At 63.6% G+C, this 25300-nt stretch overlaps 2 protein-coding genes across 2 annotated transcripts; one reads left to right on the forward strand and one right to left on the reverse strand.

Moving 5' to 3' along the window:
• Positions 1-663: 663 nt before the first annotated feature.
• Positions 664-2071, reverse strand: EXOSC4 (exosome component 4). The gene is made up of 3 exons (XM_063129962.1): positions 1876-2071; positions 1514-1720; positions 664-1276 (listed from the first exon to the last, which is right to left on the reverse strand). The coding sequence occupies exons 1-3, from the start codon at positions 2044-2046 to the stop codon at positions 917-919; spliced, it is 738 nt and encodes a 245-aa protein (XP_062986032.1). The 5' UTR covers positions 2047-2071; the 3' UTR covers positions 664-916.
• Positions 2072-3209: 1138 nt separating this feature from the next.
• Positions 3210-24859, forward strand: OPLAH (5-oxoprolinase, ATP-hydrolysing). The gene is made up of 26 exons (XM_063131260.1): positions 3210-3396; positions 4182-4373; positions 5473-5581; positions 5798-5921; positions 7020-7215; positions 10702-10867; positions 10953-11091; positions 11415-11482; positions 11572-11825; positions 12488-12600; positions 14468-14638; positions 14870-15010; positions 15102-15240; positions 16037-16149; positions 16289-16440; positions 16555-16715; positions 17571-17672; positions 17886-18060; positions 18209-18393; positions 20965-21111; positions 21780-21914; positions 22157-22306; positions 23404-23561; positions 24000-24160; positions 24393-24490; positions 24644-24859. Exons 1-26 carry the CDS (start codon positions 3223-3225, stop codon positions 24797-24799), a joined length of 3879 nt encoding a protein of 1292 aa, XP_062987330.1. The 5' UTR covers positions 3210-3222; the 3' UTR covers positions 24800-24859.
• Positions 24860-25300: the final 441 nt, after the last annotated feature.

The raw sequence follows: 25300 nt of genomic DNA on the forward strand, positions 1-25300 counted from the left end.
CCTCCTTATTGTTTTACTATGATTTTATTAGATTGTAAGCCTATGCGGCAGGGTCTTGCTATTTACTGTTTTACTCTGTACAGCACCATGTACATTGATGGTGCTATATAAATAAATAATAATAATAATAATAATAACACTCAGTATGCAGAGTCTCAATTTAAAAAGCAAACAAACTAGCCTTAATGGGTGGTATGGAAAGGTAGGTGGGCAGAAATCACAGAAGCCAGAGTGGGTGGGTGGACATTTGCAAACACAAGCTCCTTCCATTAGCCGAGGGCCAGAAAGACCCCTTTCTGCCTGAGGAGTCTCAGCCAAAGTGGCCCATGGTGGGGCTAGCTAGCCAAATGGTCCAGCTCAGCAAAAGGCAGCTTTCTCCAACCACGTGTAGGTAGGAGGCGGCAGGAGTGCCTTGCAGGAGGAGTCCCGCGAAGAACAAGTGCAGGCACAGAAGCTTGCTAAACGGAGCGCTGCTTTGCAGACAAAGCGGGCAGAGGTGGCCCAGGCAGGACTCATCCGCTTTCTAAACCTCACAGGAGTTAAGGCCCAACAGGAAGCGCCTGCGAAGCAACAGGACTGGTGGATCCACATTCCAGACTTCTTTTCTTTGGAAGAACATTTATTCTTTAACTTGCTAAGAAAAAAAATAACTCTGTACAGCCCGGCACACCACACGTATATACAGAAACACTCCTCCCACCAAGGTAGTAGGAGCGGGGGCAGAGAGGGGCAGTTCAGGGAGGGAAGGTTTCTCCTGGCCACATCCACTCTCCTGTCCTGCCACGTCTCGTGGGAGCGAGCCCAGGGTGGTGATCAGCTGCTGCCGTGAGTGGGCAGAGGCACCACCGCCTGCTGCACCTGGAGAGCCACCTGCTCCGTCCGTCCACCTGCACCCCCTCGGCGAGGGGCCCGGGTCTCACTTGCCCATCAGCGCAGTGACTTCCTGCAGATGGTCCCGCACCACCTGGTCGAGCACAGCGTGGACGTCCTTGCAGGCCTTGCTGGCGGCCTCCATGATGCGCTCCAGGTGGTCCTCGTGCAGCCGGCCGTTCATCTCCAGCAGCGCAATCTGCTCCGATTTGGGCAGCAGGGCCAGGGCCAGCTGGGGGCCGGCTGAGGCCTCCTCCACGTAGTTCAGGTCAGCCAGCGGCGTGTCTTCGATGAAGCCGGCTGAGCTGGCGCACACGTAGTCCCGCATGGGGATGCCGGCGTCGATGACGGCCAGCGTGGCGGCGTTGACGGAGGCGCAGTAGTTCCCACCATCCGCTTGCAGGATCTAGGGAGCACAGGGGGCACTCTTAGGGCGCAGTGGAGAGCCCCGAGCCCCACAGGCACCCTGGCCCCGGTGCCCCAGCAGGACAGAGAGGTCCCAGCCCCTCTCGGGCACTGGACGCCTGCCCACAGGGTGCCAGGCCTTGGGAGGGGCTCCCCGCCTCCCCCCCCCCCGCCATCTCATTCACGGCGCCGGAAAGGGCCAAAGCCCCCCTCCCGCTGCGCGCCCCGCCGGCCCCACCTGCACGTAGATGTCGATCTGCGAGCGCGGGTAGAGCTGCGTCAGGATGGCGGCCTCGAAGGTCTGCTTGAGGTGCAGCGTCATCTCGCTGGACTTGCGGTCGCCGTGGGGCCGCCGCTTGCGCTCGCCCGTGCTGAAGGTGGCCATGCTGAACTGGCAGTTGACCAGCGCCTGGTCGTGCAGCGCCTTGCTGCGGGAGCCGCGCATCTGCCGTCGGGGGAGGGAGGGAGGAAGGGGGCACGCGTCAGGGCAAGTCCGGGGCGCCCTTCGAGCGCCACCCTCCCCGCACCCCGAATCATGCAGAGCCGGGCCGCCGGCCAGGACGCTCCCGGACGCCTGGGTCCCGCGGGCCGCCCGCTCACCTCGTGGGGCCCGTACACGACGGCCAGCGCCTTGGTGTTGCCCTGCTCCAGGTAGGCGGAGCCGTCGGCCTGCGCGAAGACGCCCATGCGGGCGCGGATCTGCCGCAGCTCGCCGGCCCGTCGCCCGTCCACGCGGTAGCCCTGCTCCGACAGCAGCTCCAGCCCCGCCATGCCGCCGCCGCCCTCGCGCCGCCTCCCGGCCTGCTCTGCCGCCCCGCCCCGCGGACCGCCCCCCTAGCCAGACGCGCGGCCGAGGCGCCCGCCCCCGAGCCGCCTCCGCCCGGCTCCTCCTCCTCCTGCTGCTGTCCCCCACGTGTCCGGCGCTGCACGTGTGCACGCGTCCCGCGAAGCGCCCCGCCGCGTGGCTGCAGAAGCCGGACCTCGCTGCTTCGCCCCGCCCCCCGCCCGGCCCTTAAGGCGCGCGGACGTGAGCCTCGCGGGGCGCCCGGTTCTCTCGGCCACGCCAGCGCCGAGGCGCGCAGGAAGGGGGAACCGCCGCCTGGCCCGTGCCGTTGGTGCCCGTAGGCGCGGCCCTTGGAGCCCCTCTTCCCAACGCCCAACGCCCCCCGCCCGGCTCAGCGGGGGCTTCTCCGGGGTCCCTCGAGCGCGAGAAGGGACTCGCGGGCTGAGTTCGCACGACACGCTAAGCAGCCGGGGTGGTGATGGGAATAGGAACAGACTGGAAAATAACCCTTGATTAGCTCGTGGTGCGAACCCGCCGCCCCGCAGCAAGCAAGGCAGGCAGGCAGGGAGGCCCCCGAGGCCCCCGCCGCCTGCTTCGCCGAACATTGCCTTTCTCCCCCCCCCCCGCCCCCTGTCACGTCGCAAGTCGAGAAAGCGCACTCTGGGGCTTTTGCACGGGGGGCGGGGGGGGGCTCTTCCGTAAGACGGCTCGCTGCTCCTCCCTCCCCTTGAACTTCAGCAGCGCTGCCGGCGGGACGGGGGGGGGGAGGGCGTCTTCTCCGCACCCCAGTTTCCGCAGCGCCCCCATCCCTTCCTCGGCCGACTCCGTCCAACGAGTGGGGCGGGGCGCGGAGCCGGCCCCTCCCGCGGCGGGAGGAGGAGCCTCCAGCGCCGCGGTCCGACGAGAGGCGCTCCGTCGGGGCGGCCTTTCCCACAGCTGCGGCGCCGCGCTGACCAGCGAGTCTGCCGTGAAGCCGGGGGCGCCGCGCGGAGGGGGGGAGAGTGGCTGAGGGGCTTCCCCCGGCGGGCGGGCGAGCGAGCGAGCGGGCGGGCTCCTGCCGCCCCGCGGGCCTGCAGCTGAGCGCCGGGGCGGCCTCGCGCCTCGCCTGGGGAACCCGGGCGCCCCCCCCCCCGCCGCCCCGGCCCGGACTCCTCCACGCGGCCATGGCTGCGCCGCTGCGCGACAAGTTCCAGTTCTCCATCGACCGCGGCGGCACCTTCACGGACGTCTTCGCCCGCTGCCCCCGGGGGAAGGTGCGCGTGCTGAAGTTGCTCTCCGAGGACCCGGCCAACTACAGCGATGCGCCCACCGAGGGCATCCGCCGCGTCTTGGAAGAGGTGAGCGGGCCGGGCCGGGCCGGGCGGGCGGGCGAGCTGAGGGAGCCAGCGCGGCTGCCGGGGCTCCCCGGCTGGACCCCAGAGGCCGCCGGCCTCCCCCCGGAGCGGCGTTCCGAGCAGCTAAGCAAGGACAAAGCCCTTTTGCACAACGGAGCGCCAGTGCCCAAGCCAGCGCCGCCCCCGCCACACACCCCCCCCGTTGACACGGGGCCAGCCAGCCGCCGGCTTCTCACACTGGCCGGCAGCCGGAGCCGAACCCCCAAGCCCAGCGCTGCAGCGGAGGAAGCCCTCGGGAGAGGAGAGGGGCCCCAAAGCAGCAGGGCGGCCCACGCTGCACGCCGCCCTGGGAAAGGGCCCGGGGCCTCCCTGCCCAGGGCCCCCGGAGAAGGATGCCGGAGGGAGGGCCTGCCCGGGCTGCCACGCAGGTGGCCTTCAAAGGAGGAAGCCGGGCCTCAGGGCTAGGCTTCCAAACAGACGGGACCCAGCCAGCCTCTCCCAGCGTCCCTGCAGAATGCTCTGCCCTTGGCTACGTTTATTTCCTCTAAGGAGTCCAAGGCAATGTAGGCAAACCCTGTGAGGAAGAATGGGCTGAGCGTCTGTGACTGGCCCAAAGTCCCCCAGGGAGCTTCATGGCTGAGTGGGGACTCGAACCCGGGTCTTCCAAAGCTCTCACCACTCTACAGCAGGAGGGCTTTCCGTGCCTCTTCTGTGTCCTGAGTCCAAGAGCCCGGTTTGGGGAGGGTGGGGGGCAGCCTAGCAGGCGACTGACGCTCTGTTTCCCCCAGGAGTGCGGGGTCCCCTTCCCCAAAGACCAGCCCCTGGACACGTCGCACATTGAGTGGATCCGCATGGGCACCACGGTGGCCACCAACGCCTTGCTGGAGAGGAGGGGGGAGCGCGTCGCCCTGCTCATCACCAAGGGCTTCCGGGACCTGCTGCACATCGGCAACCAAGCCCGGCCGCAGATCTTCGACCTGGTCAGTGCTGGCCGGCCGTGAGGTGGGGGGGTTTGTCTTCTGAGCCCTGGGTGTGGGGGGCTCTGTCCCCCCTAGAATCATAGAGTAGTACAGTTGGAAGGGACCCACGAGGCCATGGAGTCCAGCCCTCTGCTCAGTGCAGGAATCCGCCTTAAAGCATTGCTGACAGCTGCCACTTTAAGGCCTCTGGTGTGGGAGAGCCCACAACTTCCCTAGGTCATGGGTTCTATTGTCGTATTGCTCTAACAGTCAGGACGTTTTTCCTGATCTCCAGCTGGAATCTGGCTTCCTTTAACTTGAGCCCGTTATTCCGTGTCCTGCACTCTGGGAGGATCGAGAAGAGATCCTGGTCCTCCTCTGTGTGAGACCCTTTCAAGTATTTGAAGAGTGCTCTCATGTCTCCCCTCAATCTTCTCCTCTCCAGGTCAAACATGCAAAGTTCTTTCAGTGTCCCTCCCTCTCGGAAGGCGCTGTGCCCAGCTGCCCGTGTCCCAGCCTGTGCCAGCTGGTGCCACCTTCCCTGGGCAGCCTGGAGGGCTGGGCGCTCTGCCGCCCTCGGGATTGGCTGTAGGGCTGTTGCAGGAGCATTCCAGTTGGCTGGGCTGGAGAGGCACGCGGGAAAAGCGCTCTGTAGCCGATGTGCCTCCGGCAGGCTGAGAGGCGGGGGTGGAGGGCTCCCGCTCCCCTCCTTCTCCCTCCCCAACCACTGGATGAGCCTTTTTCGTGAGCTGGGCTGCCCAGGCATGCCCCTGCTGATTGGGGACAGTGGCTGTGAGTTGCGTCTCCTTGCTGGGCCAGGCTGAGGTGGACCCATCGGCTCCAGCCCTGGCACGACCACAAGGGGGTATGACGCAGGGAGCCCCCTGCCCAGGACCCATCAGTTCCGCCGTGTCTGTCTGTTTCAGCGCAAGCCCCGTGAATGTATCGTGGCACCTCACAGAGGCACAGCGAGGTGACAGCTGTTCTGAACCAGCTCCCTTAAAGTCCAGGCCTGTGAAGGAGGACACCCCCCCCATATCACCCTCCCTCTTAGACGGGGGCTGCTGTGCCACGATCTCCCCCTGATGCAGCACACTGTTGTCCCTCCCTCCCTCCCCAGGCGGTGGTGGTACCGGAGGTCTTGTATGAAGCCGTGGTGGAGGTGGACGAGCGTCTGGTCCTGCATCGCGAGGGGTGCCAGCTCTTTGAGTCAGCCCAGCCAGTCACAGGTGGGAGTTCCAGCCCAGGCGGCTTCGAGTGGGCCGGGGCCGCTGCCTCCGGCTCACCTGGGGCCCCCCAACTGCCCGGCTAGCGAGACGAGGGCTGGGTTTGGTTCCCTGGGGCTGAGACGTCGGTGGCTGTTGCCCCCTTGTGGGAGCAATGCAAACAGCAGGGAGGGGCAGAGCGGGTGGCCGTGGGGTCTCAGCTCCTCCTCTTTTCCCCAGGCTTGACAGGGGAAGCCCTGGTGGTGGGGCGACCCGTGGACCTGGAGGCCCTGCGGGGGGAACTGGAGGGGCTGTTGGCCCGTGGCATCTGCAGCCTGGCCGTGCTGCTCCTCCACTCCTACATGTGAGTTCTGGCCCCGACCGAAGAGCCGCCCCTCCTCCTGGTCTGGGTGGGGGCTGGTGGAGAGGAGGGTCTTGCTGGAACACCGGGGGAAGAGGGGCTGCTCCCAGGCGCTGGGCTCTTTGCGCTGCCGGTCAAGAGACGGTGCCCCCCCCCCCCATCAGAAGAATTGTAGACTGGTAGAGTTGGAAGGGGCCTATAAGGCCATCGAGTCCAACCCCAGGAGGGGAAAACCCAGGAGGGTTACAAATGGAAGACAATGACATCTAGACCACCCCCACCCCTCCCCTCCGGTGTAATTCTGGGGATGGGGCAGGGGAATCACTCGGCCCTCTTGAAAAGCCAGTTTGGCAGCCTCAGGTGAAGAAAGGGTCAGGGTTCCTCCATCAGGTGAAACACGTTTGACGAACAAAGGGGAGGCCATTTGAGAGCCCAAAGACGGTGCATTCTTCCCCTGCCTGGTGCCCTCTGGACTGGCTGGACTACAAGTCCTGCCCCCCTCCCCGGCCTCCAGCAGGAACGATCCTCTGTGGTTCCATTTCCAGCACCAGATGAATAAGAACAGGGAAAGCCGCCTTCTCCTGTGTTTGACCCTTGGGTCCATCCAGTCCAGTATTGTCAACACTGACTGGCAGCAGCAGCTCCCCAGGGTTTCAGGCGGGATTCCTTTCTTAGCCCTACCTGGAGAAGCCGGGGATCGAACCGGAGACCTCCGGCACGCCAGGCAGGGCCTCTATTCCGCTGAGCTGCAGCTGCTACGGCCGCTGGAGCCAGCAGGCAAGGGGTGTGTGTGTTGGGTTGGGTCGAAGGAGCCACGGCTTTTGCTCCTCGGGGCAAACCGGGTAAAGGCTGTAGAGTGCTTTGCAAACCCAGGGTGCCGTGTGAACACCGGGGGACATCCGATTTCTGGGCCACAGTTCTAATCTCTCTTCTGGGCGTAGCGTCCCGTGTTTCTGAGCTGCCCGACCGGCACCCGCTCCAGGCCAGACGCAAGGAGTGCCCCACTCCCTGCTCTGCCCTCCTGCCCCCCCCCACTGCTGCTGTTGTGCCTCCAAGTCAGGGGGGGTCCAGCGCTGGCTGACCTGTTCTCGCCCCTGGCAGGTGGCCGGAGCACGAGCGGCAGGTGGGGGCCCTGGCCCGGGAGCTGGGCTTCCATCAGGTGTCGCTCTCCTCCGAGGTGATGCCCATGGTGCGGGCGGCGCCCCGGGGCTACACAGCTTGCGCAGACGCCTACCTCACCCCCTGCATCCGCCGCTACCTGGACAGCTTCCGGGCCGGCTTTGCTGACCACCTCCAGGTGAGAATATGAGGAGGTAAGAAGAGCCCTGCTGGACCCGGCCAGGGCCCACCTGAGCCAGCGTTCTGTTCCCACGGCGGCCAGGTAGGGCAGGAGTTCTGCAGCCCTCCCCCGCCCCCGGCCACGTGCTTCAGCAATCGGTGGGCTTAGGCTTGCTGCCTCTGACACTGGAGGTGGCCTATAGCCCCCGTGACTAGTGGCTACGGACAGCCTTATACCCCATTAATTTGTCTAGTTTTCTTTTAAAGCTGCCTAAATTTGTGGCCATCATGACGTCTTCTGGTAGAGAATTCCATAGATTTGCTCTGTGCTGTGTGAAGGCTGGCTTCCTTTTACCTGGGTCCCCCCCCCTCTCCCCACTGCCAGAAAATGCTGGGGGCCTTGTCTGGGAGAGGGCAGGGTCACGGCACTTGAGTCATAGAACTGTGAAGGCGTGGCAAGGTTCCCCTCGTCCAGCCCTTGCACGAGTCTCCGTTGCAGGCCGCGTCAGCCAGTACAGCTCAACCTGTAGCCGGAGAACTGAAGTCCCCCCTCTTCTAAGCATTCATGAGCGCCTCAGTTTCCTGTCCGTAAAATAGGAATCTGTGGCCACATTTGCAGGTTTGTTGTGAGGGCGTATGAAATACTCACCATTAAAGAATTGTTTATTTATTTATTTATTACATTTTTATACTGCCCAATAGCCGAAGATCTTTGGGTGGTTCACAAAAATTAAAACCATAATAAAACAACCATCAGGTTAAAAGCACAAATACAAAATACAGTATAAAAAGCACAACCAGGATAAAAATCACGCAGCAAAATTGATATAAAATTAAAATACAGAGTTAGAACAGTAAAATTTGAATTTAAGTTAAAATTAAATGTTAAAATACTGAGAGAATAAAAAGGTCTTCAGCTGGCGACGAAAGCAGTACAGCGTAGGCGCCAGGCGGACCTCTCTGGGGAGCTCGTTCCACAACCGGGGTGCCACAGTGGAGAAAGCCCTCCTCCTAGTAGCCACCTGCCTCACTTCCTTTGGCAGGGGCTCACGGAGAAGGGCCCCTGTAGATGATCTTAAGGTCCGGGTAGGTACATATGGGAGGAGGCGTTCCTTCAGATAACCTGGCCCCAAACCGTTTAGGGCTTTAAATGTCAATACCAGCACTTTGAATCGGGCCCGGACCTGGACTGGCAGCCAATGAAGCTGGAAAAGGACTGGCGTAATGTGATCTTGTTGGCCAGTCCCTGTTAGTAAACGGGCTGCCCTGTTTTGTACCAGCAGAAGCTTCCGGACCGTTTTCAAAGGCAGCCCCACGTATAACGCATTGCAGTAATCCAAACGAGAGGTTATCAGAGCATGGATCACTGTAGCTAGGCTATCTCTGTCCAGATAAGGGCAAAGCTGGTATATCAACCTAAGCTGATAAAAGGTGCTCTTCTATCAAATTCAAAGTGCTCCAGAAAGGTGGGGCCTGCGAAGAGCCCTGAGGCTGGATCAGACCAAGGGTCCATCTCGTCCAGCGCTCGGTTTGCAGTGGTTGTGCCTGTATGGACCCCTCCCAGTAGATGGTGGAGGAACCAGGCCCTGGGCCCTTGGAAAGGGCCTTCAGCGGTGCTCCCTGGCTGTGGGGCGCCCCACCCCACCCCCGGTACATACATTGTGGTCTGGCGCACCAGGAGAAGAAGGGCCTTTTGCTAGTCCCAGGATTTTTCGTTTGTGTTTAAATGTTTGTTGCTGCTGCTGGCTTTTATTCTAGGATTGTTTGTTTTGTTTTAAACCCCTCATTAAGGGATTTATATTACGTTTTATTATTTTTCTGAACTGCCTGGAGAGCTTTGGCTGCTGGGTGGTACAGAAGCGTCACCGGCCCGTTGGAGAGCAGCCTGGCGGTTGGATTCCAGAGCCTCCGTGCAAGAGGTCCCTTCGGCCCCTGGGAGGGGGGTCAAGAATACCCTTCTCAGAAGCCGCTTTCTGCCGCGCGGGCAGTGGTGGGCGTTTTTCACAGGCCCAACAGTCGGTGCCCCTCACGCACCAGCTCGCTTCAAGGGCCTCCTTGCTCTCTGATGCAAACGCGGTCTCCTTGCTCTTTGGACGTCACGCTTGGGCTGCCGGGGAGGGGGGGGCGTTTTGCAGCCTCACGCCTTGCGTGAGCTCCTTCCAACTGACGGCGTTGCCCTCGGCCATCTCGTGGCTGCCAGGCTCTCTGGCCCCGTCTCTCCAGCCCTTACTGGGGGTGGGTAGAAGGTAGAGCACTGGCCAGTTTCAAGGAGGGGGCGGGCGGGCGGGCGGGCAGCACCTGGCGTTGGGCTGCTGGGGCCCTTGCGCAGGCTGGGACCTGGTCTGAAACTGGAGGGTCTTCTCCTCAGATGGTCTTAAGCAGCAGTGCAGAACCGGGGTCCCCTAGTGGCGTCCCTCGGCTGTTGGGCAGTCAGAACTGTTTGGGAAGGGGCTGGGGTGGGTCGGACATTCGTTGGATGAAAAATACATCATTTGCTAGGTTTCTATAGAATCATAGAATAGCAGAGTTGGAAGGGGCCTACAAGGCCATCGAGTCCAACGCCCTGCTCAATGCAGGAATCCACCCTAAAGCATCCCCGACCGATGCTTGTCCAGCTGCCTCTTGAAGGCCTCTAGTGTGGGAGAGCCCACAACATCCCTAGGTCACTGGTTCCATTGTCGTATTCCATTGTCATATTCAGCTTGTGATCTACAACAATTCCAAGATCCTTCTCACTCATAGTATTGCTGAGCTAAGCGTCCCCCATCTTGTAACTGTACATCTGGTTTCTTTTTCCTAGGTGCAGAACTTGGCATTTATCCCTATTCAATTTCATTCTGTTGTTTTCAGAATTAGCTGTCCCCACACCACAGCTGTGATGCTGCAGGGTTTTAAGGGGATGCGGGGCTGAGGCAGTTGTCAGCCAGGGAACAACAAGGCAGGACATGGTGCAACAGCACCCTCCCACCCATGTTCCCCAGCAACTGGTGCACATAGGGGTACTGCCTCGAATACTGGAGATAGCACACAACCATCAGGGCTAGTAGCCATGGATAGCCTTCGCCTCCAGGAATTTATCCAACCCCCTTTTCATAGAATCATAGAATAGCGGAGTTAGAAGGGGCCTACAAGGCCATCGAGTCCATCCCCCCGCTCAATGCACCCACCCCCACCCACCCCTGCTACCTTTGACCCAGGAGCTCAGAGGAGGCTGCAGGGGGCTTCCCCCGCCCGGCCCCTGCTTTCCTTGCAACAAACCTGCAAGGTGGTTTGGTTCAAAAGCCAAGGAGGGGGGGACCCAAGGAGCTTCATGGCTCAGTGGGAATTCAGACCTGCGCCTGCCTGCCTGGCCCATGGCTGTGGGGGGAGGGGGCAGGGGGGCAGCCCACCTGTCGCCACAGCAGAGGATGAGAAGGGCTTGAGATCTGGCGTTGGAGTGGCCATGGGGCCACCCTGCCCCTTGGCCCTCTGGTGCCTAGCGTTGTCCCCGTGGCCTGTCCCACAGGACGTGCCGGTCATGTTCATGCGCTCCGACGGCGGCCTCACCCCCATGGAGGCCTTCAGCGGCTCCCGCGCCATCCTGTCGGGTCCAGCCGGGGGCGTCGTGGGCTACGCCGTCACCACCTACCGCCGGGCGGATGGGCAGCCCGTCATTGGCTTTGACATGGGAGGTAAGCGCTGTGCTCCGCTCGGGGGGGCCGCCCCCGTGGGCTGGGCTTGTGGGCGTCCTCGGCCCTCACGGCTGGTCTTCCCCAGGCACCTCCACGGACGTGAGCCGCTACGCCGGGGAGTACGAGCACGTCTTTGAGGCCACGACGGCTGGCATCAGCATCCAGGCCCCGCAGCTGGACATCAACACGGTGGCCGCAGGGGGCGGCTCGCGGCTCTTCTTCAGGTGGGGCTGGGCTCTCCTCTTCCCCCTTGCTCCCCAAGGCCAGCCGGTCTCCTCGGACTCAGTGAGGGGTGCGCCAGTCCCCCTCCTGCTGCCTCAGACCTGTCGGATGGAGCGGCACCCCTTCCTTTGGTTGGGGGCAGCCTTGGGGCACGTGGGCGGGGCCACGCAAGGCATCTTCCTCAGCGCCTGCTCCCTCCGCCCTGTTTTGAATGTAGGGTGTGTGTGTGTCATGTGCTTTGGTGTCGCCCCTCCTGCCTCAGGAGCTGTCCGTGGGTCGGCACGGCCACTGCTGAGAGTTAACCCATTCCTCCTCCCCACTCCAGGTCTGGGCTTTTCGTTGTTGGCCCCGAGTCAGCGGGAGCCCACCCCGGCCCCACTTGCTACCGGAAGGGTAAGGTCGGCAGGGCACTGTTGGAATGTGGGGCGGGGCCTGGTGAGGGGGCAGCGCCTGGCTGACTCCCTCTCCCCCCTGGCCTGCAGGGGGGCCGCTGACCGTGACGGACGCCAACCTGTGCCTGGGCCGCCTGCTGCCCGGCTACTTCCCGCACATCTTTGGGCCGAGCGAGAACCTGCCGCTCTCACGCGAGGCCACCCTGCGGGCGTTTCAGGAGCTTGCTGCCAAGGTCAATGCCTTCCTGGGGGCCCGGGGGCCCCTCAGCATGGAGGAGGTAGCCATGGGCTTCATCCAAGTGGCCAACGAAACCATGTGCCGGCCCATCCGGGCCTTGACGCAGGTACGGGCGCGGCCCTTCCCTGGGCTTATCATCCCCTGGGCGGGCAGTGGGGTTGAACCAACAGGGTAGGGTCTGCATCGAATTCCGGCGGGCAGGTGAGGCCTCGGTTCCAGGTGGAGTTCGCCTAGAAGGACTGAAAGGGTCCCAAGCCCAATGGGAAGGCGTGTAGTGAGCAGGCCGGAGGGGTGACGCAGGAGCTGGAAGACAGGCTCTGGCTGCACTGCTGGGCGGCCCGGTGGCTGGGTGGCCTGCTCAGGTGCAGCAGGATTGCTTGGCCTGGACGGCAGCAGCAGCTCCGGGCAGCCCTGAAGAGGGAAGCCGGCATGCGCCCTTTTGATGGGAAGCCGCCACCAAGGACTCGGAGCCTTCCCACGGGTTGTCATGGGTGCCGAAGGGTTTCCTGCAGGGCAGTGCCAGGAGACCAGGGGGCAGGCCCCCCCAGAGCGGGACGTGGTGTTCCACCCCAATGGGAAGGGGCCAACCCTGCCCTGCCTCCGGTGTCCCCCATCCTGGGGTGGGGTAAGGTGGGAGTTGGCACCCTCCCCCCCGCTGTGAGCGCCAGCCCTGTCTGGGCCCGCAGATGTGGTAAGAGACGGAGGGGTCTCCTCGTGGGTTGCCCCCCGGGCTCAGCCCTTGACGGCTTCCTCCCCCTGTCTTGGTAGGCCCGGGGCCACGACACCTCGCGCCACGTGCTGGCTTGCTTTGGCGGAGCTGGGGGGCAGCATGCTTGTGCCATCGCCCGGACCCTGGGCATGAGCAAGGTCTTCATTCACAAGTAGGTGTCTGGGGGAGGGGAGGCTGCCTACCTGGCCACGGGTCCTCAGAGAGCCCACGCCCCCCCTTGGAGGGGGCAGCAGTGGTGGCTGCTGGTTCGTGGCCGGCCCTCAGCTCTGATCGTGAGAACAGGAGGCGGGAGTGGAGTGGGCAGGGCAGAAGAGGCAGCTCTGGCGTGGGACACGGACCAGGCTGGGGGGGGTGGCGCGTGGGGCTGGGGGGCTCCCCGTTTCAGCTTGAGCAGGATCCTTTGGGCTTCAAGCCAATGGGGGGAGAAGGGGGTGGGCCAGGGAGACCAGGGTCTGCCCAGTGGATGGTTGGAGTGAGGTGGGGGCCGGCAGCACCCCGTCCCTCCGTGTGCGGAGCAAGGGCAGAATTGGCAAAGGGCGAAGTCAAGCTCTGCGCCTGGGGATTCATGCTCTGGGGCTGCCGTTGCTGGCGTCAAGGGCCTCTCCGTTCTCCTTCCGGTGCATTTGTGAACTCGGATAACCGCCCAGGCCTTTCGCCCACCCCCCAGTTTTTAAATCCTTTTATAGTTGTGAATATTAACAAAATAGAGCGGAAAATACATTGTGTAAACGAACCCCCCCCCCACCATATGTTACATATATAGGACTACTGTATGAGTTCTCCTGAGCCCCCCCTGGAGTTTCTGCCTGGGATGGAGCTGGGGGTGGGGTGGGGGGGCTTTTGCGTGGTGAGCCGGTTCTGCGCCACTGAGCTATGCGCCCCGCCCCCAAGCCCAGCCCAGCCCCCTCTTCTACCTGCAAGGTGGTGGGAACCTTATTATTTTATTATTATTATTACTTATTTATATAGCACCATCAATGTACATGGTTCTGTACAGAGTTGTGTGAGGCCAGTTTGAGCTTGGGGGAAGACCGGTGGGGGGCCGTGGGGGAGAAGCTTGCAGGCTTATACTTGTTGTGGAGAAAAGGGAAAGGATGGGGCGTTAGGTCAGGGCAGGCCCACGTCTTCAGAGGACGCCTGGTTCACTTAGGGGACCCTCTGCCGCAGGGGGCGGTGATGGCTGCCGTGGGGAGCAGAGCCAGGCAGGAGCCACCCGGGGGGCACCCAGCGGGGCCCTGCGTAGGCCCCGAAGTAGCTTCTGGCTTGTTACCCTTTCGGTCCGTCAGCCTCCGGCCTGGGCCGATTTAGGGAAATCCCCGTGTTGGATTCTGGGAGGGCTGGAGAGCTTGGCGCGAAGCGGCAGCCGTGGGCACCCTGCCCTGCTCGTTGGGCTTGGGCCGGGGCACAGCCATGGAGGAGTAGGACACGGGCTTGACGTGCGCTGGGCCTTCCCAGCCCCACGTGGCTGGCCCCGGCTCCTCCATGTGGTCCTTCGAAATGCTCTCCCTGAGGCCTCCTTCCCACGTGGGCCGTCCGGCCTGCAAAGAAGCCCCCTCTGGGCTAAAGGGGGGGGGGCGGGCCGGGCCAGCGATTTTCCTCGCTCGCGCGTAGCCAGGCTGAAGCTGCAGCTCTCTGGCGGAATCCGTTGGGTGCGGAGTTCTGGGTTACGGCTGAAGCCACAAGTGGGCGCAAGGAGGAGTTCGCCTGGTGGCGGCCGGCCCTCCTTCCCGGGCGATTAACCCACCTCTTGGCTGGCGCCCCCTCTGCGTGGTTCTGCCACGCTCCCTGCCCTCCCAAGGCTGGACGTGGGGCAGAAGAGCAGGCCGTGGCACTACGTGGGCCACTGCACTGCCCCCAGGCAGGGGGTGGTCTGCGGCTTTCCGTGCCGTGCGAACGAGGGGGTCGGGGGCCTGCCGCTTGCTCTCTGGGCCCTGCAGCTCGTCCTCAGGGCCAGAACTCCCTGGCGTGGGGGGCAAGGCCTGGGACTCAGCCGTTCTCTCTCCTCCTCCGCCCGTCAGGCACAGCGGCATCCTATCGGCCTTCGGGCTGGCGCTGGCGGACGTGGTGCACGAGGCGCAAGAGCCCTGCTCCCTGGTCTATGGGCCGGAGGCCTATGCGCAGCTGGACCAGCGCCTGGCAGCTCTGGAGCGGGAGTGCGTGCGCGCCCTGGAGGCGGAGGGCTTTGCCAGGTACGGCCACCTGCCCTGCGCCTGAGGTGGCCGGTGCACTGCGGCGGGTATTTGGGAAGGGGCAGCCGGCCAGGGCCGGGAAAGGCCCTGCAGGCCGCTGCAGCCGACTTGGCCGCACGGAGGAGGGAGGGCGGGAGGGAGCCTTCCCTCAGGCCGAAGCGGTGTGGGGCAATGGGGCTGGGCAGAAGAGATCCAGGGCGCGCCCTCCCCTCCCCTCCCCGCACGCCACAGGTCCCAGATCAGCACCGAGGCCTTCCTGCACCTGCGCTACGAGCGGACGGACTGCGCGCTCATGTGCTCCGCCAAGGGCCACCCAGCCAGCCCGGCGGGGTCCTGCCGCAGCGGGGACTTTGGCGCGGCCTTTGCCACCAGGTCAGTGAGCTCCGGCGGGCGGCAGGGCTTGGCAGGGGCCCCAGCGCCCTCTGGCTCGCACCCTGACGCCGCTCTCGCTCCCGCCCACCAGGTACCGGCAGGAGTTTGGGTTCACCATCCCCAACCGGGCCGTCCTGGTGGATGACGTGAGGGTGAGGGGCACGGCCAGCGTCGGCCTGGGCCCGGGAGAACCGTTGCCTGCCACGGAAAAGCCCGCCCGGCTCGAAACGGTGAGCGCCCCCCCATCTCTCTCCCTCTCGGGCCCCGGTTTCTCCATGGGAAAGGTTTCCCCGGGGCGCACGGCCTCAGTCTGCAGGGGTGGGGTGGGGTGGGGGGTGGGGGGCAGCCGGCGTCCTGCTTGGGGCTCCCTGCTGGGGCACCCGGTGGGCCCCTGTTGGGAGCAGGACGCTGGACTCGCTGGGCCCCCTTGGGTCTGGGCCGGCCTCAGGGCTCGTCTAGCGCCCTTCATGTGCAGGCACCTGGTGGGCCTGGTCTCCCCGCTTTGCCCCAGCCCGGAAACGCTGCCGCCTTCAGCAAGGAAGGGCTTTGGAGCGATGCCCTCCTGCTGGCGCCGCCGCCGCTGCCTGCCTGCCTGCCTCGCGCCCTCTGGGTGGGGCGTGATGAGCAGTGCTGGAAACGTTCCTGCTTTGGGGCGGCTCTGGAAAATTGGCTTTAAATTCCTCGGGGAGGGGGGGGCGTGGCTCAATGCTGGAGCCCCTGCTCTGCCCGCAGACGCTCCCCGCCTCGATCCCCGGCAGCGTCTCCGGGTGAGGCTAGGGAAGAATCCTGCCTGGAACTGCAGAGAGCTGTGGCTGCTGCCAGCCAGGGTCAGCACTCCTGGGCTACATGGACCCAGGGACAGAGCCTGTCTGCTGGAGCTTCCTCGGCTTGTAAACGTTTAGCAGCTCAGCTGGCCTGGGCTCTGGGCTTGTCCCACCTTTGCACGAGGGGTTTCCAGAGCAGACGGTGCACCCACCACCCTGCCCGCCCGCGTCCTGTTCATGCCCCGGTCCCTGTGTCCCCCAGGTATCCCGCTGTTACTTTGAGGGTGGCTACCTGGACACCAGCGTCTACTTGCTGGAGGACCTCTCCTGCGGCCACGTGATCCCCGGCCCCAGCATCATCATTGATAAGAACAGGTGAGTGACGGGGAGGGCTGGCTCCCCGCCCCCCGCCCCCAGCCCTCGCTGGCGGAGAGGTAGCTTGGTGGGGCCTGTTGCCATGGAGGAGCGGAGGAACCGGCAGGAAGGGACCAGGCTGCGCCTTATGTGCCCCCAGCACCATCCTCGTGGAGCCGGGCTGCACGGCCTCCGTGACGCGCCTCGGGGACATTTGCATCGCGGTGGGCTGTGGGGCGGAGCGCCCTGTCGGCCCCCGGATCGACCCCATCCGGCTCTCCATCTTCTCCCATCGCTTCATGAGCATCGCAGGTGAGCGGCGCCCGCCCCTGCCACGGGGCCAGGAGGGACGGTGCAGGGCGGCTGGGGCCCTGCCTCTGCCCGCTGGGGATGCTGACCGTCCTTCCTCTTCCCCGCCCCCAACAGAGCAGATGGGACGCATCCTGCAGCGCACGGCCATCTCCACCAACATTAAAGAGAGGCTAGACTTCTCCTGCGCTCTCTTCGGACCTGACGGGGGGCTGGTCTCCAATGCGCCCCACATCCCTGTCCATCTGGGGGCCATGCAGGAGACGGTGCAGTTTCAGGTAGGCTGGCCGGCTAGCCGATTGGTCCCCGTCCCCCCACTGCAGATGCCCCCCCCCCCAGGTCCTGGCTCCCACTTTCCTGCAACTCATTTGGGGATGCAGGGACCACACCCAGGTGGCCACACCCACCTCCCCTGGCCCCGCCCCTTCTCCCTGGGATGGGTCTCCTTGGCTGAGTTAATGGCGGCGAGAGTTTTACGCTGAAATAGGCTGGTGTGTCCAGTGATTTGGTCCCGCCCCTTTTGCTCCGCCCACCACTGGGATGTGGGGGGGCAAGAGCTTCTCTGAAGTTGAATCCGGCCCTGGGGCTGGAAGTGGCTCCGCCCACTGGGTCTCCCCCCCCCCCCCGCGCACCCTGTTCCTCGTGCCGCCTGGTGCTGACTGACTTTGGGCTTTGGTCCCAGTACCGGTGCCTGGCGGGGTGGGGAGGGGGCGCTCTGTGGCTGCTGGGCTGGGTTTGTTCCTAGGCTCTCCTGGACCTCCCAGCTCCCTGCTGCTTTTATTAAGTGAATCTTATTTTTATTCATTTATTTATTACAACGTTTGTACCCCACTCTATGCCACAAGGCTCTCAGGAACAATCTTGGCAGGGTTCTTGTCCTGAGAGGCGGCTGAGACATAAATGAATAAAATGATGGCAAGCAATAAATAAATTATCCAGTGTGTGTGTTGGGGGGGAATGTGGGGCAGGGTCTGGAGGACTGGGGAGGAAAGGGCCTCGCTTCTGGCGCCACGGCCTGGGTGGCGTGGCTTGGCGGCCGTGGCGGGGAGCTGCTGGGCTCGGGGTTCAGGTGCTGCTGCTCCGTCGCGGTTTCCGCCCGCGGCCCCCGGCTTCTTCCGTTGCTGCCGTTCCAGATCCGGAACCTGGGTGCTGAACTCCACGAGGGGGACGTGATCCTGAGCAACCACCCGTGCGCAGGAGGCAGCCACCTGCCCGACCTCACAGTCATCACGCCGGTGAGCTGGAGGGCCAGCCTGCGCAGGGCGGGGAGCCCCCGGCCCCTCTGTGGGCATCCGGGGTGGGCAGGTGGTCTCTTTGCCCCGGCGATGGAGCCCCCTGGCCTTCTGTGCTCTGGCGGCACGCCCAGCTGTGTCTCCCCCCCCCCGCCCCCGTTCTCTGCTGGCCGGACGCGCTGGAGGCCTTTGCTCAGCGGTGCTGCTCTGCTGCAGGTGTTCTGGCCGGGGGAGGCGGCGCCCGTGTTCTTTGTGGCCAGCCGGGGGCACCACGCCGACATTGGCGGGATCACGCCGGGCTCCATGCCCCCCCACTCCCGCTCGCTGCAGGAAGAGGGGGCCGTGTTCGTCTCCTTCAAGCTAGTCGAGGACGGCGTCTTCCAGGAGGAGGGTACGTGCGGGCATGGGAGGGGGGAGGGCGTGGGCCCCCGTCTAGCACCGTTGCCCGGGGCGGGGGTCTGCACGGCCCCCGTGGGCCCCCTGTCCCGGGGCGGGGGTTCCTCCGGAGCCGCGTTTGCCAGCCCTGCCTTCTCTTGCAGCGGTGACGGAGGCCCTGATGGCTCCGGGCCGCCTCCCCGGCAGCAGCGGCACACGCAACCTCCACGACAACCTCTCCGACCTGCGCGCTCAGGTGGCGGCCAATCAAAAGGGGATCCACCTGGTGAACGAACTGATTGGTCAGTACGGCTTGGAGGTGGTGCAGGCCTACATGGCACACATCCAGGTGAGGGGCTCCCCGGCGCGCGGCGGGGCCTTGAATCCGCCCATGGAAATGTTAAATTTTGTATACTGTTTAACGTTTACTGTTTTAACTTTTGTGAACCACCCAGAGAGCTTCGGCTGCGGGGCAGCATCTAAATGTAATAAATAAATAAATGGGAGGAGGTCTGCGGGGAACAGCCCTCGTCTCTGAGGGAGCCGCATCCACTTCCCTCGCGGACCCGGACCCGGCTCTGGAAACGCGGCTCTGTGGCTGTTCAGATCTGGAGCCCGGTTTCCTTCCTTGAGTCAATCAAAGATTGTGTGACTGAAAAAGTAATGCAGCCTCCCCCCACCTGGCACCCTCCTGATGTGTCGCTGCTGGGAATGATGGGGGTTGTAGGACACTGGGCTTGGGGAGGCTGAAAGGGAGCACGAAAAGGCTACCAGAATGGCCAAAAACAGCGGAGACGTCTGCAGGAGCCTCTGCTCTGGTGTGCCAGGAGCCCCGCGTACCTGTGGAGCGTCCTGAACTGGTGCTCTGCCCAGGGGACGTTCAGCACGTGTCACTTTTCTTGAACTGCCTGGACTCTGGCTCATTGCGTTGTTTTTGGCTTCACGACCTTCTCTTCAGACCTTGCATTTTATCGTTACTCTTGGAAAATGTCAGCGTAATATGCAGCGTGTCCTATTCCTAAGGAGTGCCTCAAGCCCTAACCGTCCCCTCCTAGGGAGCGTGCACACCCACCCTCAACAGAGCCAGGCGGGAGGCGGGAGGCAGGTGTGCCTGGGCTTGCCTCTTCACCTGGGAGCCCAGCCACAGCCAAAGCCAAGGCCAGGCTTCCGCTGAGGCTGGGGCTGGGGCTGGGGCAGGGGCAGGGGCGGGGTTCCTCCCCTCTCCTCAGTAGCCCCAGGCCCATGCTGCTCTCCGGAGCCTGGCCTCCCCACTTGCCGTGGTCAGAGGGCAGGGGGTGGGGAATGAGCGAGGTGGTTGGACCCTGCCTTTATCTGCAGGTGTAGCACGGCCTGTAGTCAGGCGCTGCCTCGCATTTCCCTCTGCCTCCTGCTATAAGCGAGATGCTGGCATGTTCAGCAACACCCGAAACAACGTCTTGCTCACAGTATTTGCCTTGGATAGTTCAGATCCAGCCTCTCGATGCAAAGATTCTCAGTGGAGCTCCCATTATGAAATCAAAAGAACCGCAGCTGATGCCATCATGAAGCTGCCAAATTGCTCTGTTCTGACATTTCGCGAGGGAGGGTCCTTCCCTACGTGACTCTGGGGCTCTTTGAAGAGTTTGTCCCATTGCCAAAATAATAGGCCCGGGGACGAGAAGGGAAGCGTAAGCAGCTCTTTTTTTTTAGTTTAGTATTTACAGGTAGTTTAAATGCTCCCTGTTGAAGCAGATGCCTTCCAGCCCTCTTCTGATCTATCCGTTTTGACACGGAATAATGGGCTCAAGTTATAGGAAGCCAGATTCCAGCTGGACATCAGGAAAAACTTCCTGACTGTTAGAGCAGTACGACAATGGAACCAGTGACCTACGGATGTTGTGGGCTCTCGCACACTAGAGGCCTTCAAGAGGCAACTGGAGAACCATCTGTCAGGGATGCTTTAGGGTGGATTCCTGTATTGCGTAGGGGGTTGGACTCAATGGCCTTGTAGGCCTCTTCCAACTCTGCTATTCTATGATTCTAGGATCAGGAAAAACTTCCTGACTGTTAGAGCAGTACGTCAATGGAACCAGTTACCTAGGGAGGTTGTGGGCTCTCCCACACTAGAGGCATTCAAGAAGCAGCTGGACAACCATCTGTCAAGTATGCTGTAGTGTGGATTCCTGCATTGAGCAGGGGGTTGGACTCAATGGCCTTGTAGCCCCCTTCCAACTCTGCTAGTCTATGATTCTATGGGGAAGAACTTTAACGGTTAGCCATTCCCTGACGCTGTGTGTGTGGTCCAATATCTTGGATTCCCACCATCGCCAACCAGCAGGATGTGAGCGCGGCCATACCCTCCCTGCTCATGTCCCCAACAACTGGCACAGAGAGGCAGGCGGCCTCTGATCCTGGAGGCAACAGGTAGCAGCCGACTGACTAGTAGCCACTGATAGGCAAATTCATGGAGAATGGCGCTAATCCTCTTTGGAAAGTGGCTTCCGATGGCCAGGCCGTTGCGGCGTCTTGCATGATGGGCTATAACCAGCGGTAGAATTAACCCTGGAGAGCCGGGGGCAAGATTTATCCTGTTTTCTCCCAGGGCAGAGGAAGCAGGGAGGCTGTGCCTAGCCAAGTCTTCTTCTGTGTGTGTGTGAGTGAGTGAGTGAGAGAGAGAGAGAGAGAGAGAGAGAGAATCATCGAATCATCGAATAGCAGAGTTGGAAGGCGCCTACAAGGCCATCGAGTCCAACCCCGTGCTCAATGCAGGAATCCACCCTAAGGCATCCCTGACAGATGGTTGTCCAGCTGCCTCTTGTGGGAGAGCCCACGACCTCCTTAGATCACTGAGTAACTGAGAGATGAGTTTTCTGCGACTGCCCACAAAGGTCTGGAGAGGACGTCCCCACTTGCCCACCCGTCCCCCTGCTCCTCTCCCCAGGCCAACGCGGAGGTGGCTGTGCAGGAGATGCTGAAGGACTTTGCCAGACGCCAAGGGCAGCCGGGATGCCCCCTGGCGGTGGAGGCGGAGGACTTCATGGACGACGGCTCCCCCATTCGCTTAAAAGTGACCATTGACCCGCAGGAGGTGAGCAACAGATTATTTAGGACAGAAAAGGTCTGCAAAGAGCTCCACCAGGATCTCTCCAGAGTGAGCAAAGGGGCTTCAACGTGGCAAATGCCGTTCCGTATTAAGCCCGTGTGAAGCGATGCATGTCGGGGCAGAAGGCCCCAACTTCCTGTATATGCTGATGGGATCTGAGCTGGCGCAGACTGACCAAGGAAGCGGCCCTGAGCTTGCGGTGGGAGATGTTGGGGCCAGGCAGGCAGGCAGGCAGGCAACATGCTGACCCCGCCGTGGGGGATGTTGTTGAAGCGTGGGTTAGCGTGTGGCCTGAACGTCCGCCCGGTGGCTTGTTAACCACAGCCCCCAAACAAACGGTGGGTTTTCAAGGGAGCTTGTTTGAGAACACGAGCCACACTGCATGATTGACAAGCCACCCTGAGCTCGTCCAGGCAACACGCTAACCCACGCGTTAGTGTGGCGTGTGAACAGCCCCCTCGGCTGCTGTGAAAACGGCAGCTCCATATTTGGCAGAACTCGAAAAGGAGTGGCACCCCAACCGCTGCCCATGCCACGCTGCCTCCACTATGCAGTCCGGGGTGGGTGGGGGAGGGGCGAAGGGGCCGGAGGGGGGACACTGAGACGGCCTCTGGCTTGAACTTCCGAATCCTGGCCCTCTTCTTTCCCCGCAGGGCAACGCCGTGTTCGATTTCACGGGATCCGGCCACGAGGTGTTCGGGAACTGCAACGCGCCCCGCGCCATCACCCTCTCGGCCTTGATCTACTCCTTGCGCTGCATGGTGGGCCAGGACATCCCCCTCAACCAGGCACGCAGCCCGGGGGGCCCTTGGCCAGGGGAGCCGTTTCTGCCGCCTCTTGGCCTGCGGCAGCAGCAGCACGGATGGGGGCGGTCTCGTGCTGCTAGTGGGTTTTCCGGGCAGGGCGGCAGGGAGGGGACCGGCCGGCCGGCCTTCCCCCCCAAGCACGCGCGCCCCCTCGGAGAGGGTGTGTGTGCTGGGGGGCGGTGCGGCGCCTGGCGCTTGGAGTGTCTTGGGCGCTTTCCCTGCAGGGCTGCCTGGCTCCCGTGAAGGTCGTCATCCCCAGGGGCTCCATTCTGGACCCCTCCCGGGACGCTGCCGTGGTGGGGGGCAACGTGCTGACTTCGCAGAGGGTGGTGGATGTCATCCTGCGCGCGTTCCAGGCCTGTGCAGCCTCTCAGGTGAGCGGGGGGGGGGGCCGCTGGCGAGGGACGTGGTGGGTCACTGGCACGGCTTCTGCGCTGCCGTTCGCCAACATCTGTATTGCCGCCCGTTACGCCTGGCTCTAAGATGGGCCCCGAGTCCGGAAGCCGTCCCTTGTTTCTCAAAAGGAAACGGCGCCACACGTCTGCTATGGGCCCAGAAACCCTTCCAGCCTTTTACAAAGGAGAAGCTGCCCCCGGAGGTTGTGGAGGAGCCTCTCTCTGGGTGCTTTTGGGCATGGGGGGGGCACTAAACATACTGAGGCGAGGTTAAGACAGGGTGGGGAACCGTTCTCCGCCCGAGGGCCGTCGGGGGCTGCCTTCCAGGGGTGGGACGTGCCAACCCTGCCGGCCAGTTCTAGCCTCTGCCAGGGGTGAAGCCTCCAGAGAGGCGTTTCAACCTGGCAAAAGCTGGGAAGCCGCCCGGCGATTGGTGGTTGGGCGGGGCAGGGGCAGGGGCATCTAGGGGACCCCAGAGGGCAGGGTTTGGCCCCTGAGCCTCCCCACCCTGAAGGGCCAGACGGACACATCCTGGGGGAGCCCGTGGGAGGAGCAGTGGGACGGAGCACTGACTTCCCCTCCCCCTCCCTTGGCATGGGGCGGCCTGGCTTGCTGGCTGGAGGCGCCCGGTGCGCTTCGCTGGGCCGGTGCCAAGATGCCTGGCGTGGCCCTCCTGTGCCGGCCTTGCAGCAGCCGAGGAAGTTGAGGTGGAAGGGCCCATTTCAGGGCTGGCCTTGTCCCTGCCCCAGGCTCAGCTGCCTGGGCAGGGAACGCAGGCTGTGAATCCACGCGTCCACCTGGTCAATTCCCCCCTCCCCGCCGCCCTGTGGACTGGAGGGCTGGGCTGCCTTCACCCCGGCCTGCTCTGAGGGAGGCACCTGCCTTTCCCCCGGGGGCCCTTGAGCCCGGCCGTGCCGCCGTTGACGGCCCTCGCAGGTCCAGGCAGGACGCTGCCAGAGACTGATCCGGGCGCCTGGGAGGAAGCCCCTGCAGGTCAGGAGGGCCGTGGGCGGGGAGCTGCCGGGGTCTCGGCCTGGGGGGCTCCCTCCCATCCTGCTGCCTCTGCCTCCTTCCAGGGCTGCATGAACAACGTCACCTTTGGCAACGAGCGCGTCGGCTACTACGAGACGGTGGCTGGCGGGGCGGGGGCGGGGCCCTCCTGGCACGGCCGCAGTGGGGTGCACAGCCACATGACCAACACTCGCATCACTGACCCCGAGATCTTGGAGAAGCGGTGGGTACCGCCAAGGGCGGGGCCTCTGGAGGAGGCAGCCGAGCCGGAAGGGGGGGGGCTGAGTCCCTCTCCACACAGCTGGCAGTAGAGTAACCTGCCCCGGGGGCGGGGGGGGGGCTTTGGCTTGGCTTGGCCCACGCCCTACGTCTAGCTCCGCGGGTGAGGTGGAACTTCATACGAGCCTTTTCTGGGGGGGGGGTCGGGGGAGGCAGGATGCTGCTGTCCTGCACGGGGCCTGCATGGGGGAAGGCTGCGTGTGGGCCGTGGGCTCTTGGACACTCTCGCTTTGCCTTCACCCCTGCTCTCCTCCCACCATTGCCGGCACGAGCGGGGGGAGGGGGCAGGCCCTGTCTCCACAAGGGAACAGCCCAGCACTGTGGGGAGGGAGGGGGGCAGAGGCCCCTGGGTATGGTAATGATGTCTCCTCCCTCCGACAAGGTACCCGGTGATCCTGCGGTGTTTCCATCTGCTCCAGGGCACTGGGGGCGGCGGGCAGTTCCGAGGCGGCGATGGCGTCTGCCGGGAGCTGCAGTTCCGGGAGGAGATGGTGCTGTCGGTGCTGAGCGAGCGCCGGGCCTTCCGGCCGTACGGGCTGCAAGGTGAGCGGGGCCTGGGCGGCTGCTCCCCCCCTCTGGCCCTCCGGCCCACCCTGGCGCCTCCCCAGTGCACATCGTCTGCGGGGGATGGGGTGGCAGGGGTGGTGACAGGGCTTCCGGTGGCACCCTGAAGCGCTGCTGTGGCCCGCCCCGTCCAGCTAGTCCCGGTCCTGCTCCGCTGCTACACACTGCCTGATCCAGGCCCCCCCCCCTTGGCTTCTTCCTCCCCCGGCAGGCGGTGAGACTGGTGCTCGGGGGCTGAACCTGCTCATCCGGCGGGATGGCCGGACCGTCAACCTGGGCGGGAAGACGTCCGTGCAAGTGTGCCCTGGGGTAAGGACACAGATGCGCACACGCACACCCCGTCCACCTCTCGGGGGGCTTTCCTGGAGCAGGGGACCCTCCCTCTCCTCCTCCTCCTCCTCCCCCTCCTCCTCCTCCCCCTCCTCCTCTCTGAAGCCGCTTCTCCGTTCTCCTTCCCTGCAGGACGTCTTCCGCCTGCAGACCCCTGGCGGGGGGGGCTTCGGACCGCCCGCTGCAGCTGCGCCCGTGGGCTCTCGGCCGCTGACCCCTCCTGAAGGCCAGCGCTTTGTGGAGCGGGGGAGCCTCTATGACTTCCGCCTGGCCCAGGAGACGGCCTGAAGGCGCCCAGGAGCTGGCCACAGCCCATGGGACCCTCGGATCAGGGGAGGGGCGGATGTGGATGGGATGTGAGCAGGGGGGAGGGAGAGGGGAAGGCGTCTCTTGTCCTTCTGGCTCCATCGCTTGAGAGCAATTGCGCTGGGGGGGGAGGTGGCCGGGGGGGGGGGTGTGTGCGTTGGGACCAAGTTGCTCCTGACAGAGGAGAGAGGAGCAGAACAAGCAACTCCACTTCTGACCACAAGAGGGCAGCAGTGCTGGGCTTGGGAAGCAGCCACAAATTCCTCTCCCTCAATTTTGCGGAGAAACGCCTTAGAAGCTGCCGCTCGATGCCTGGCCGTGGCCCTCGCGCCTTCATGGCCCACAGGCTCACAGCTCTCCCCACCCCCCTTGCTTGCTCCTCAGACCAAATGGCCCCTGTCAAAGCAGCAGCAGCAAATGTCCCCCCCCATTCCGTGGCATGGTGGCCCCAGCAGGCCGCCCTGCCTTCCCTGGCCCAGCGGG

The sequence above is a fragment of the Elgaria multicarinata genome, chromosome 7 (genome assembly GCF_023053635.1).
Source record: "Elgaria multicarinata webbii isolate HBS135686 ecotype San Diego chromosome 7, rElgMul1.1.pri, whole genome shotgun sequence".
In the NCBI taxonomy this organism is placed as follows: Eukaryota; Metazoa; Chordata; class Lepidosauria; order Squamata; family Anguidae; genus Elgaria; species Elgaria multicarinata.

Coding starts and splice junctions, on each gene's coding strand:
- EXOSC4 (XM_063129962.1), bottom strand. CDS start 2,046: ATGGCGGGGCTGGAGCTGCTGTCGGAGCAGGGCTACCGCGTGGACGGG. Junction 1,721..1,875: donor TCGTGTACGGGCCCCACGAG/GTGAGCGGGCGG, acceptor CCCCGACGGCAG/ATGCGCGGCTCCCGCAGCAA. Junction 1,277..1,513: donor AGATCGACATCTACGTGCAG/GTGGGGCCGGCG, acceptor TGTGCTCCCTAG/ATCCTGCAAGCGGATGGTGG.
- OPLAH (XM_063131260.1), top strand. CDS start 3,223: ATGGCTGCGCCGCTGCGCGACAAGTTCCAGTTCTCCATCGACCGCGGC. Junction 3,397..4,181: donor TCCGCCGCGTCTTGGAAGAG/GTGAGCGGGCCG, acceptor TGTTTCCCCCAG/GAGTGCGGGGTCCCCTTCCC. Junction 24,491..24,643: donor CCGTGCAAGTGTGCCCTGGG/GTAAGGACACAG, acceptor CCTTCCCTGCAG/GACGTCTTCCGCCTGCAGAC.